The sequence below is a fragment of the Corvus cornix genome, chromosome 1A (assembly GCF_000738735.6).
Source record: "Corvus cornix cornix isolate S_Up_H32 chromosome 1A, ASM73873v5, whole genome shotgun sequence".
Taxonomy (NCBI): domain Eukaryota; kingdom Metazoa; phylum Chordata; class Aves; order Passeriformes; family Corvidae; genus Corvus; species Corvus cornix.
This window is the reverse complement of record NC_047057.1, coordinates 63031292-63043439: the sequence shown is the minus strand read 5'-3', so window position 1 is coordinate 63043439 and position 12148 is coordinate 63031292. Positions and strand designations below refer to the sequence as shown.

The window sequence follows — 12148 nt, the reverse complement described above, 5'->3', positions numbered from 1 at the left end:
AAACAGCTAATTTGGTTAAGGGAGCTTTGATCTACCCGGCTAAAAGTAAGGAATACTCAAAATTATTTATGAACAAAATTTTGAGATTTAAAAGACAAGGTGGTGGGCAAGGCCCTACTAATTGTGAGTGCCAATCACTGTAATCGAGGACAAACTAGTTCCAAATGAGAACAGATCAATGCATAGATCTATTTAACAGTTGCAGTCATTTCAAAGTGCTACCTCCTTGCAGCAACAAAAGCAAATTCATCTAGGTGAAGTACTGCGTGCCTAAAAACTCCCATATTTAATGGACCTTCAAATCCTTATTCCCATTTTGCCTAGGTGTAGCTCAGTTTCTCATGGACATAGATCACATTATCCTCCAAGGTCTTGAGAGAGTCTGTCTTTCAAATGTCTCAGTGCCATAAAGAATTGGGCAAAGAACTTGTTCCCTCAAGTCCAGGCTGATGCCTTTGGCTCAGCAGAGTCCTACATGTCCTTGGGAAAAGGTTGGCTCAGGGGCCAGTTTCACTTTCTATGTTAGGCCTTCACAACTGGAGTTTTTTAGTGTGTCTGAGGGCACTGTTCCAGGTTTTAAGTTTGTAGGAGCACATAAGTGAGCAGGTCTTATTTTCTCATGAAATTTTTGTGGTGCTAGCACAGGGCTTGATAATTGGCAAAAGATATTCCTTATTTTCCTGCTGAACAAAGAATTTGCATCTCTGCTTCTCACCTCTTTTCTCTGTTGATCTCAATCCCACGTGTCTTGTTAAGTTACAAGCACTTGCCTTTGCAGAGGGGTCACAGTCAACAAGAAGAGTAAATAACAGAGGTAAAGTAATTAGAGAGCAAGTTGATAAGTCAGGAGCAAAAAGGGGATGAAGCTGTGTTGAGGCTGATGACAATTATTTTGGTTGTGCCTTTCAATTGTGTGGACACGACTGGCCTTTCAGGTGGACAATTTTTATCATATGTGGGGATGAAATCATTAAAAGAGAAAGGGCATTTCCAGGCCTGGAACCAGAAATGAGCTGCATTTTTTTTTTTTTTAGTGAAATGTAAGGTTTTAGCAAGGCACAGAGTCAATTTGGTGCCAACATTCCAATAGAAAGCTGTCTTTGCTGGTAGGAAGATGAACACCTTTCTCTCCCCTTTGTGTATGTACTTAGTTGTGCAGTTGCCCTGCTGAATTCCTTCAACTTTCTGACTGGTGAATAGTACCTAAAACTCAGTCCAGTGTTCTGTTAAACACAGAAATTCCACTGGTTAGCTAGGAATGGGTACGAGGGGGAACCTGTTCTTTCACCGAGACATAAAACTACAGTAACAATACATGGAGCTGCTCTTATCTCTGCACAAAATACCCACAAAATACCCCAAAGCACTGGCTCCTTCACAAGTCTTTAGATGCAGACCAAAACATGCAAAAGTTCAGAAGAAAATATTCTGGATTAGTCTATATTTGAGTGTAGTAATGATGAAGTTCCCTTTGAAACTGGGGGGACAAAGTCTCTGTTGGTTACCAGAGTTAACAGCTCATAGCAATCCATCCTCACTTCACAGAGGGATAAGCCAATTCCCTGAGCTTGCGCCTTCCAGACAGAACAAATCCATACCTACTGCCTCTTATATGGGTTTCCCATAAGGTGGAAAAAACCCCAACAAAACAGGGAGAATTTCCCTAACACTGAGCAAGAAGTATTGGAAAACAGGTATGAGTCCCCACAGTCCAGAAGGCAGCGACTCACCTCTGCATGTGAGGTGATCTGGAGAGCTGCTCCCACTGACTCGCCTTGAAAGGCATCATCCCAAAATCATGGGATCTCTCTCCTGTATCAGCCTGGGGAATAGTCAGGACAGGGTGCTCTTTTTGTCTGATCAGGATTTTGGGGTTCCCACATGTGTCATCTTTTTCCTGCTTTTTCTGCTTTACCATTGAACTGTCCTTAAAAGGAGAGTTGTCTAAGACCAGGTAAGAGGCTGGTGTTAGATGGCCAAAGTGACTTTAAAACAAAGCAGTCAATTGAAAAGAAACATGAGGGAAACCCTCCTCTCTAGTGGAACTTTAGGGCTGCAGTGTGAAATAGTCACACAACTCTACATGAATTACTCTAAGGAGAAACACCCAGCTAGGGATCTTACCAGGAATACCACCTCACTAACAGCAATTTCAGGAGCAAAGGGAAGTGAGTAACAAACAGCAATTGTCAGCAGTGTCAAACACTTTTCTCTTTTTTTACTTGGTAGGTGTGGAAGTGGAATGTCATCCAGTAAGTACCAGACTGCAGTATGGGAATATCAATGGATGTGTGGCTGAAAAGGAGGTGCCCATTTCTCATTGTGAGGTAAATAACAAAAATCAACCCCCATCTGCCCCAAGACCTCCCCTTTCCCAAAAGGAAGCCTTTTCCTCCACCATGGTTTCTCTTCAGTAACTGGAGCATCAGTTTCTGTCATCATTGATTGACTTGGGGTTAATCTCATTGGCACTTATTTCCTGAAGTAATTTGGTGATGCCGAATTTTCCCTAGTCAAGCCAGCATGAAAAAAGGCGCCTATGTTAGACTCAAAGGCTTTGTTCATCCCACTCTCCTTTGCTTCCATCAGAAAATAATGACTCTGAAGTCTGTTAGGACTTTCTACATTAAAAAAAGGAATATTTATCTTTACATGTATGAAGCTTATTTTCAGCTCTGAGTCTGTAGTTAAGCACTGAGCCTCTGGGTCGATTAGGGGAATTTAAATAGGTATTTAGATAAATGACACTTTAAAAGATCTTTAAACCTGAGTCCCAAGATTTGACTTGTGTGCCCTGGAAGCTCTGTGATTCCTCCGTTAGCCTTGGCACCAAGCTGTTGTGTTCTATGTGTCTTGTGTCTTCCATAATCAGATTAAAAGTTTAATTTCCAGCCCATCACTGCTTACACCTTATAGGGCAACTTCCTTTTAAAACAGAAGCATAACTTCCCTTCTGGGTGTTCCCATCTCTGCTCTTTCCAAGATAAACAAACCCCGTATGAGGATTTTAATTAACCCTTATGTGCAATCCGAGTTATGGCATAACTAATAATTCTTGACCTCTTGTCCTATATACGAAGTAAATGGACCTTAGCCATAAAGTCATGAGTATCAATGTTTCTCCTGCAGAAGTCCAGATTTTATATTGGGAATAAATAATAAGTAAATTTTTTCTAAAGTCTTCCCTGATAATGATAGGATATTTTAATTTAATTAGACTGGGAAATAAGAGCACAGAGCCACCAAAGGAAATGAACTCTGACAGAGTGTGATGTGTGTTTTTACATCATGAGGGCTTATAGCTACAGGCACTGACAGCTTGGTCTAAATTAGTTAAGTGGCCAGACAAGCAGAACAAGGAAAAATAGCACCAGCAGGACAACAGTGGATGTGTGGCTTGCAGCATTTGGGCTAAAGCACTTTCTGAATGTATGATAACCACATTTGCTCAGAAGCCAACACCACATGTCTGGACGTTCCCTATGAGATTTTGAATTCCGGGCTTTTGTGTGTGTGTGAGCAGTTTCTTCACCTCTCTTTTGCTCTGCTTATGCTCATAAGAAGTCACTCTTTGAGCAGCACCCCACACTCTGGAGTCAGGTACCTGTTTCTGAGTTCATGTTTTACAGCAGAGCACAGAAGCTGGACAAAGTCACCCATGGATATTTTGAAGGAAAGAACCAGGATTCTGAGTGCAATGAAGCTCTGTTCAAACTTCAGCTCTCTTTTTTTCCGTTTAGGGCAAGTGCAGAAGCACCACCAAGTACTCTGCTCAGACAGGGCAGTGGGAAGACCTGTGCAGCTGCTGTACAGCCACTCAGACCACCACGGTGACGATCCCGCTGCGCTGTCCCAACGGGACCATGGTGCAGCACTACATCCACTCCGCCTCACTGTGTGAATGCCGTGCTCGGAAGTGCACACCATGAATATTGCCCAGAAGCCCAGTTGCTTAATCTGAAGCTTTATGATGGAGGAAGTTCACAATGCAAGCCTCATTTTCTCTGTACACTGCCTTATCCATTAGAATGCTGAATAATTGTATCAACACAGCAAACAATAAAGCTTACCAGCACAACAGAACGCAGTCTGATTCATCTTGGGGTGGATTGTGGGAGAGAGATTGCAGGTTGTATTGATCCCCTCCATTTCACCGTGGAAATTAATCCACTGAACAACCACAAGTAGATCAGGCTTGGAAACAGTTGCTTATACTTAAAGAACATATCCCAAATCACTTAGTATTGTCTGCAAAGACATTACACTTTCATTCCCCGATTCAGTCCTTAGTGACACACTGTGGACTTTTAATTTTTTGCTCTTTTTCCTCCCATTCTTTTCAGGGAATACAGTAATTATGGGATAACGCTTCAGAATAAGAGTGGGATGTTCCTGGTACACAAACAATACTGGTTGTGGCTCAGACAACCAAATATCTTTCTGCAATGCATATATGTGTTTCTCCTGAGGCTGAATGCAAAGAAATTGTGTGTTGAGGACAGGCTGTGTAAATTCTGCAAGTCCTCAGTACTTGTGTACAGGGTTAAGGACAGCTCTTACTTCAGCCCTTCCCCAGACCAACTGGAGGAAAAAGCTCAGTGGTTATCTCCCGTATTTTCAGGTGCCGGAACTTCATCTGTTGCATTTGTTCCAAAAGTTGGAATTCATTTAGATGCAGATTTTTCAGTGGCAGGTTTATTTTAGTTACTGCTGCCAGGCATAAATTTACCAGGATTTAAATTCTACTTTTTCTGGTCAGGCCATGGAACACAAAAGATTTTTCAGAGTGTTGTTGGTCCTGGAGGAATCTTGTGTCAGTGAAGCAGTTTCACTGGGAAGTACTAATTTCTCAAAAATATGAGAGAGGGACGACTGTTATTTTCATTTGCGTTTTTGAAAGATAAGGATTATTTAAACTTCTTATTTAATTAATAATTTTTAAATAATGAATAGCACTGTGACATGATTAAATGGGTCAAAACACCTCTACATCTGCATGGAAACAAACAAAAACTCTTGTGCTTTCAACTAAAAAGGTACATTTTATTCCTTTTTTAGAGGAACAAGGCAGATCCCTGCTGCTTCTCTCTTGCCATTCAGCTGTGGATGCAACACACCCTGACTTGTAAGCCCCTTTGTTTTTATTATTCTTTCAAGACATCCATTATTGCTGCACAGTGCTAGAAGTGCAGGCCTTCCATGCATCTCTGTTTCTTCTGCTGTAGGGCCACAATAACACCAGAGAGAGAAACCCAGTTTTAATTGGCACCAGCCCTACTTGCTGCAGTAGATCTGTCACCAGTTTACCTCCACCCTCACACCAGTTCCTTCCTGTAGCTGCCTCTGGATATTAAGCTTCCTGACAGATGGATTTGGGTCACCCAGGGAATCAACAGTTCATCTGGAACTGAAGATCAGCAATTCCTGGAATAGCAACCTGGAGCATCGGAGAGGAGCAGAAAGAAGGGATGGGAGTAAAAGGCAAATGTCATCCTCTTTCACTTAGCATGGCTGGGATGTCCCTTTGTTTCCACCTGTGCCCTCACCCAGACTGACCCTTAGCTCATGAAAGCTAACAGGATTGCAGCCTAAGGCTTCGTGGCTTCAGACCAGTCTTCTAATTAGATAATGAATTGTATGAGTCATGCACTGGCTTCTCAGTGCAGTGCAGCCCAGGAGAAGAGCACTTACTGGCTTTCCTTACAGCAGGGAGTTCTGGGGACTTTGGTGTGGTGTGGATGTTGTTACTCAGGCTTGGCTACTACCTGTGTATTCCAAACCCCTGTCGTGCACAAGGCCAGAAGGAATCTTCCTTGAAAATCCTGTTGTAGAAACAGACTGGCAGGAAAGAAAAAGCCAAAGGGAATGTTATAACATCTTAAACAGGCTGAGGAGGTAAATACATTTTTGACCTTGACTTGCTGGCATGAGAATCAAATGTTTTCAGGCCATCTGCCCCAAAAGAGCTGTCTGTCTTTTGCCTAAGGATGCAGCGGGCTCGGACCTGCTCCATCCAGGTTTCATTGCCTTTCACACAGGCAGCTGCAATTAGTGCAATTCCAGGAGCATTCCTCCCTGGCAGAAGTGAAGAGCATCATCCTGCCTATGATCAAGTGTGCCAGCACATCATGTAGCACTGCACACCTGACTGCTCTGTTGACATTCTCCAGCAAAAGCCAGGCTTTGAGGAATGTCGTTTCCCAAGTCATGCATAGTGTTTGTGAGCCTTGATGGGTTTGAACTACCCTGGCCTTTACCTTTCCACCAATGGTTAGGAGCACATCCCACCGCTTCAGAACACCAACTGGATCGTTGAGTGTGCCCCAGGATAGATTTACAGGAATGCTAAATGGATTTGGGGAAGAGTCTTATATAACTTCTTAATAATTAAAAACATCTAATCACTCTGCTAACTTCTAGAGACTTGCAAGCACCACTCCTGTACAGCAGGTGAAACACGATTGGGTCTATTGGTATTATTTGTCACAGCTCTGCATTATCAATTAACACCATACCCAGGTACCTCAGGAAAGACAGTGATGCCAAGATATGATTTTCTTCATTGGAAAGTCTTAAAAATAGACTACTTCCATTCTAAGCAGCTGGATATTGTTTCCTCTCATATTGCTGTGTATATTATTTGTTACCTGAGCTAAGTGTATTACCTGTATACAGGTAATACACCCATCCTTATGGCTTGTAGGAGCTGGTAATTGGAACCTGTGCAGGCAGAGCTATAACTCCACAGGGATCCCAGCAGGACCTGCCTCCACATTCCTATACTATTCCAGAATTAGAGCGTTTGCCTTTCTGGTTTTGAGCTTAGTTGGAGCAGCATAGATTGTGCATGGAAAGTAGCAGAACTTCCATAAAGTTTTTATTTCCCTCTCCCTGAGATAACTGTAGAAAGCAGGAGATTTGTTCCCTGGCTAGGAAATATATTAATGATTTTTAAAACTTCTGAAAGAAGTTCTGAGAGTAACACAAGATACTAGCAGGGTAAAAAGAACGAAGTATTTGGTATCTGTTGATATATCGGTTAGAAGGTAAGAAATGCCATTTCAAAGTAGGGACCAAGAAGAGTGGGGTGATTTAATGAATTTAAAGCTCCATGTATATTTCTTAGTCTTGCTGGGAAAATTTTACATCACTCAGCCCAGGTTTTGGGACACAACAGCTGCACTCTTCCCTTTACATAGTCAGCAGATTTGATAACACAGTCAGAGTGCATCAGCCCATCTCTCTGTGACAGAGACAACTTCTGCTCTTGCCAGCCATGACATAGTGCACTGTCCTGGTTCACGAGGTTGTAGAACCACTGGACTTTATTCAGGCATTGAATAAATCAATTTCTCCCTGTCACATTAGAGAAACCATCATAGTGTCATAAATAGGCTAAAAGAAGAAAAAGATTTGGACTCAAATTAGTTATGTCTCCCTCTAATTAGCATTAGCAAATAAAAGTCCTTTCTCAGATAGCGTTGGTCATCAACAGCTTTTCTTCCCTATACATTGCTTAAATTGCAAGGTAGGAGGCTAAGCAGGATCCATCACCTGTTCTGATTAGACAGTTGATTACAAGATAATTCCCTGAATATTTCATGCAGGAATGACAGTGCATCCAGGCACTGAGGTAACTTGAGTACTTGAAACAGAGCCTTATAAAAACCTTTCCACACTTACCTCCTACCCGGAAGCACTGTGAAGCTTTGTGGATATAAGGACACTCTTCCCTGCAGAAGCCACCTCCAAGACAATCTGATCCTCGAGTGCTGGTTCTTTGGACAGTGCTGGCTCTGTTGTGGAGCCCTGGTTCTGCATTAGCTTTTTTCCTTCCTCTCCACTGCCTTCTGGACAAAATATGCCTGTTGTTACCTTGCTTCTTGAGGCGTTATGGAGCATGAAGACAAGGTGCTGAAGTTCCAGCAGAGAATTGCCATGGCCTCTCAGGTCATGGGAATTTGGTCTTTCTCCCTCTCTTCCCTCCATAAGGGTAATCACCAAACCAGAAGGTCTCACTAATTAGCTTCAGTTTGTGGTTTGCTTAAATCAGGATCAGGGCAGGATGGAAATAGCTGCTGGTGCTGTTCCCTCCTTAAGCCAGTGCAGAAGCAGATTGTGCACGGCATAGCCACATCCTATTTTAGCACTGACGCAACTTCCAGCCAAACCTCCAGGCAACATGGAAACACACATGCCCGGTAAGTTTGTTCTCTGCTTCATTCTTAATTGCTGCCTTTGAAGTGGGATAGACTAAAATGGGGTGGAGAACAGAGAAAGGAGTACTTTGGAAGGACTTCTCTGTCTCCTTTAAGACATTAAAAAAAAAAGAAAGAGAAATCTGCAGCCCAGGTTATGTACAGAGAGATAAAACATGCAGAGTTTATTTCTCCTGAAGCCTCAGGAGTGCAGCTGTGGGTCAATGTTGTGATCCATGTGGAAAAGACAACCACTAGGCAAATGCCTTGTGCTGGACTTCTGCTGTTTCCACCTGCATTTGCCTTATTGCAATGCAACTGTGGGGAGTGAGCAATATCCTTTTCCAGAAGAAAGTGTGCAGCCCTGAGATCTCAATTCCCATACACCAGGAACAAATGTGCTCAGTGCATAAAACCTTTGTGTTGGAGTCCCCAGTGCACAAGTTTAGAATAACTTGCACTGCTGATGCTGGGTCATTGTTCTTTTGCTGTCACGGTCAAAAGCTCTATGGTTGTTTCCATGTTAGCTCATTGTTTCTGGGGCTATATCTCTGCTGTGTACTTCAAACTTCTTATTTGAATAATAGAAGGATAGAATTTGACCATTAAATTTTAGATATCTGGTATATCTCTCTTTAGAATGGTTCAAGAACTATTTAGATGTTTAGTCCCCTGCTGCTTAGCTGTTTCTATTAAAATCTGTCCCGTAACTAGGCTCAGAATTGGATGATTCTCTTTAGAAAGAGCATTTCTTCTCTAATCATATTCTGGAGGTGGGAAAGCAAAGGGAATCAGTGTTATGTGTGGCCAGATGTAAAGGAATACAACTGAGATACTGAGTCCTACCTAAGAGATTCTCCAGCTGGGTGTCCTGGAGGCTCAGGACATTTCAAACTGAGCGTTGGAATGGGGTTCAGACAGGCAGATGCACCTGGGCTGTCCAAGGCATTAGTCAGGATTTGTGGTTTTGCCCTTTCCACCTGCAGTCTGAGAGGTACTGTATGAGCCCTGAACACACAGTGTGCAAATTAGATAGCATTAGAGACAACCCAAACAGCCTTGCCTGTCTTTAACTCCTGTGATTCTTAACAGGCCCTAAAATGGTGCTTTTGAAGACACAGGGGAGGAAATCACGCTTTGCTGTAGTTGTGTTGAGTTTGGTGGAGATGTGCATAAGAAGTAATTTTGGCTGAGCTTCATCTACACAGTTCAACTGTGTCTGTAACTTTACAGACCTCCCCTCCTCTTGGGTTTCGAGGTTTTTTGTTTGGTTTGGTTTTTTCATTGTACTCTACATGCAAAAATTACAGAAAGCACCCAATTTTCCTGACATGAGCGTATATCAGGACTAACAAACAGTGAAGGATCTGACATAGAAAAAGAGCACTAGAAGGGCTCAAAAAAGACAGATCAGCAGTAGACATTGAATCTAGTGCAGTGACATTAAATCTTGCACACTTTGGTCCACTATAGAAATAATTTAATGTAAGGGACTGGATGGGAGAGCACAGAAATAGCAGGATTTGGTGAGCTGTGTGATAGTTTGGAGTTCACAGCAGAGATACAGCCCCCTGTATTGAAATCAGCAACTCTAGATGTGAATATTCAGAGCTGAGAAATCATTATTTACTGAGGACCTAAAGAGCACATGTATAACCATGCTACACCTTTTGATATATATATAGGTCCTTTGAAAAAGATATGTTTGAGTAAAGCTACAAGGAAACAGGAAATTCAAGTAGGTTTTCTTTCATCCCAACTTGGGGGGTAGAGTTTGCCAAACAATGCTTCTAAATCGCAGATGTTTTGAACAGCCTCGCAGAGGAGCATCCTTCTAACTGTGGTGTCTTTCAGAAATGTAGAGCCTTTCTGGCACTTAACTGGAAAGAGAGGAAGATAAATGAAAGCAGTTTGCTGTCTGTGCCCTGGGAGGCCAAACCACTTGCATCGTATTCTGCAAGTAGCTGTGCTGTGATAATCTGATCATCTGGACCACTCAGCTCAGTTAATTGGCTGTTGCTTGGGATTTAATACAGAGCTCCTAATTAGGCAGACTCCTTTAACGCCTCTTTCACAAGCAGTGTGGTCCTTTAACACATCCTCTCAGTTCTTCCACTTTTGGCAGTCTGTGCGACTTCTTCATGGTGGCACATTAGACAAAGACCTGGCAACACAAACAGTGAGGTCAATTGCTGCACGTGTGGCCAGCCCTTAAGTTTGCAAAAAGCTGAGGCAAAGGAGTGCAGAGAGGCTGAGTGAGCAGGTGGTGACTGGCTGTGAATTGGCACTGGAACTGGAGCTGGTTACTGATCTCGGTGCTGGAGCTATCTTGTCCTTGGAAGCTGTTTACAAGTTAATGAAGTTTGACTGGAGGGATGGCTCACCAGCTTTTTTTGTAGGATGAGTGTAGTTCTTGAACGTTTGCTTTCCGAGTTGAATTCAAGATTCACTGTACTGCTGTTCTCTGGGGATACATATATATATATGTACATATACACCAAAGCTATGCATGTGTGCATGTATAACAATTTAATATATGTTCACATACACACACACACACACACACACACACACAGAGCTTGTTTCTATTGATACTAATTCCTCCAGAATATTTACAGAATGAGAACATGTAAGGCCAGATGTCATAAAGGCTTACAGGGTGGAATGAGGTCAGGCTGCATCTGAAGCTGAAGCCCCTGAGGCACTGCTGTACCACAGGCAAGAACTGTCAAATTTGGAATGCACTCAAAACAAAACATTTTGGTTCAATTGGTCTAATTCGGGAAGATGTAAAGCTTTTGGGAGAACAGGAGTCTTCCAAATACAGATATGGCAATTGCATTTCCATCAAAAAGCTTATTCTGACTGGGAGTCCCTGACTGCCTCACCAGTTTACCAGTGTTAATCTCAGGTTCGTGACACAGTTTCTGGAGGTTGGGAAGCATAATGGAAATGAAATCATGCTATTATAAATGAACTGCAGCTTTTTTCCTCGGCCTAGTTAAAAGGACTGGAAAGAAAAGAGGTCTTTAATTGACTGTGTAAAGGTCTTGTGAGATATCCCAGACTCAGTCTGAAAATACTGGAGAAACATTGTGTGTGGCCTTTGGGAATGAAACCTTCACTTATTAGTTATTTTCCTTGGAGTTTCCCTTGTGGCATCATTATGTGCTTCATTACAGTAAACCAAGCATGAGTCTGCTTGGGAGATCTGACAGGGAAGACTGGTGAGTCAATCTGCTGGACTGTTCAAGTGCTGCTGGACCCTAATCTGTAACTGATAGGAAACATAAGAATAATCATAACATTTAGGGGTCAGCCCCCCTCCTCCAAGCATTTCCTTCTTTAACATTCCACTGTCTGCCCTCTCAGAACGTGGTGGTTGGGAAGCAGCTTCAGTCTGAGTACAGGGGGTAGAAGAGGCTCAGCTAAATGAGTGGGGTATACAGCTTCCAGACTTTCGCAGTACACAGTGGATGTGGTGTCTGCCTGGATAGATGGGAGCTATTTCTTCTTCTTGGAGAAAAGTCCTGACTGGACAGCGGCAGTGGTGCTTTGTCTCTGTAGTGGTGATGGTGCTGACCATGTGGGCAGATGCGTACAGAATGTCTTCTCCTGGGTATAAAACACTAATGCTGGAAGAAGGACCAAGACATAGTTTTCCCTCACAGTAAGAGCTTCTCCAAGAGAATGAGAGTATGGATCAGTCAACCCCATTTCAGCTGTGGCACCACTAGAGGGGGAAAGAGTATGAAACATTTGTATGCAAAATAGTTTCTGTACCCATTGTTTTTTATCAGCATTTTTCACTGTGCAACTGCCTGTATGGAATTGACCTGTTGGAGCCAGGCCAGAGGAGGCCTCCAAGAGGATCAGAGGGATGGAGCAGCTCTGCTATAAGGCTGAGAAAATTGGGATTGTTCAGCCTGGAAAAGAGAAGGCTTTTGGGC

At 42.8% G+C, this 12148-nt stretch overlaps 2 protein-coding genes across 2 annotated transcripts in view; both read left to right on the top strand.

The window, feature by feature from the left end:
• Nucleotides 1-4083, top strand: part of VWF (von Willebrand factor) — a 123618-nt gene extending 119535 nt beyond the window's left edge. Inside the window, exons 51-52 of the mRNA XM_010410249.4 lie at nt 2230-2327; nt 3741-4083. Coding sequence (XP_010408551.4) covers nt 2230-2327; nt 3741-3929 — 287 coding nt within the window. The 3' untranslated portion in view covers nt 3930-4083. The remainder of the gene's footprint in view (nt 1-2229; nt 2328-3740) is intronic.
• A 4035-nt stretch (nt 4084-8118) lies between these two features.
• The window catches only part of ANO2 (anoctamin 2), a 187613-nt gene continuing 183583 nt past the window's right edge, over nt 8119-12148 (top strand). Inside the window, exon 1 of the mRNA XM_019292734.3 lies at nt 8119-8201. Coding sequence (XP_019148279.3) covers nt 8183-8201 — 19 coding nt within the window. The 5' untranslated portion in view covers nt 8119-8182. The remainder of the gene's footprint in view (nt 8202-12148) is intronic.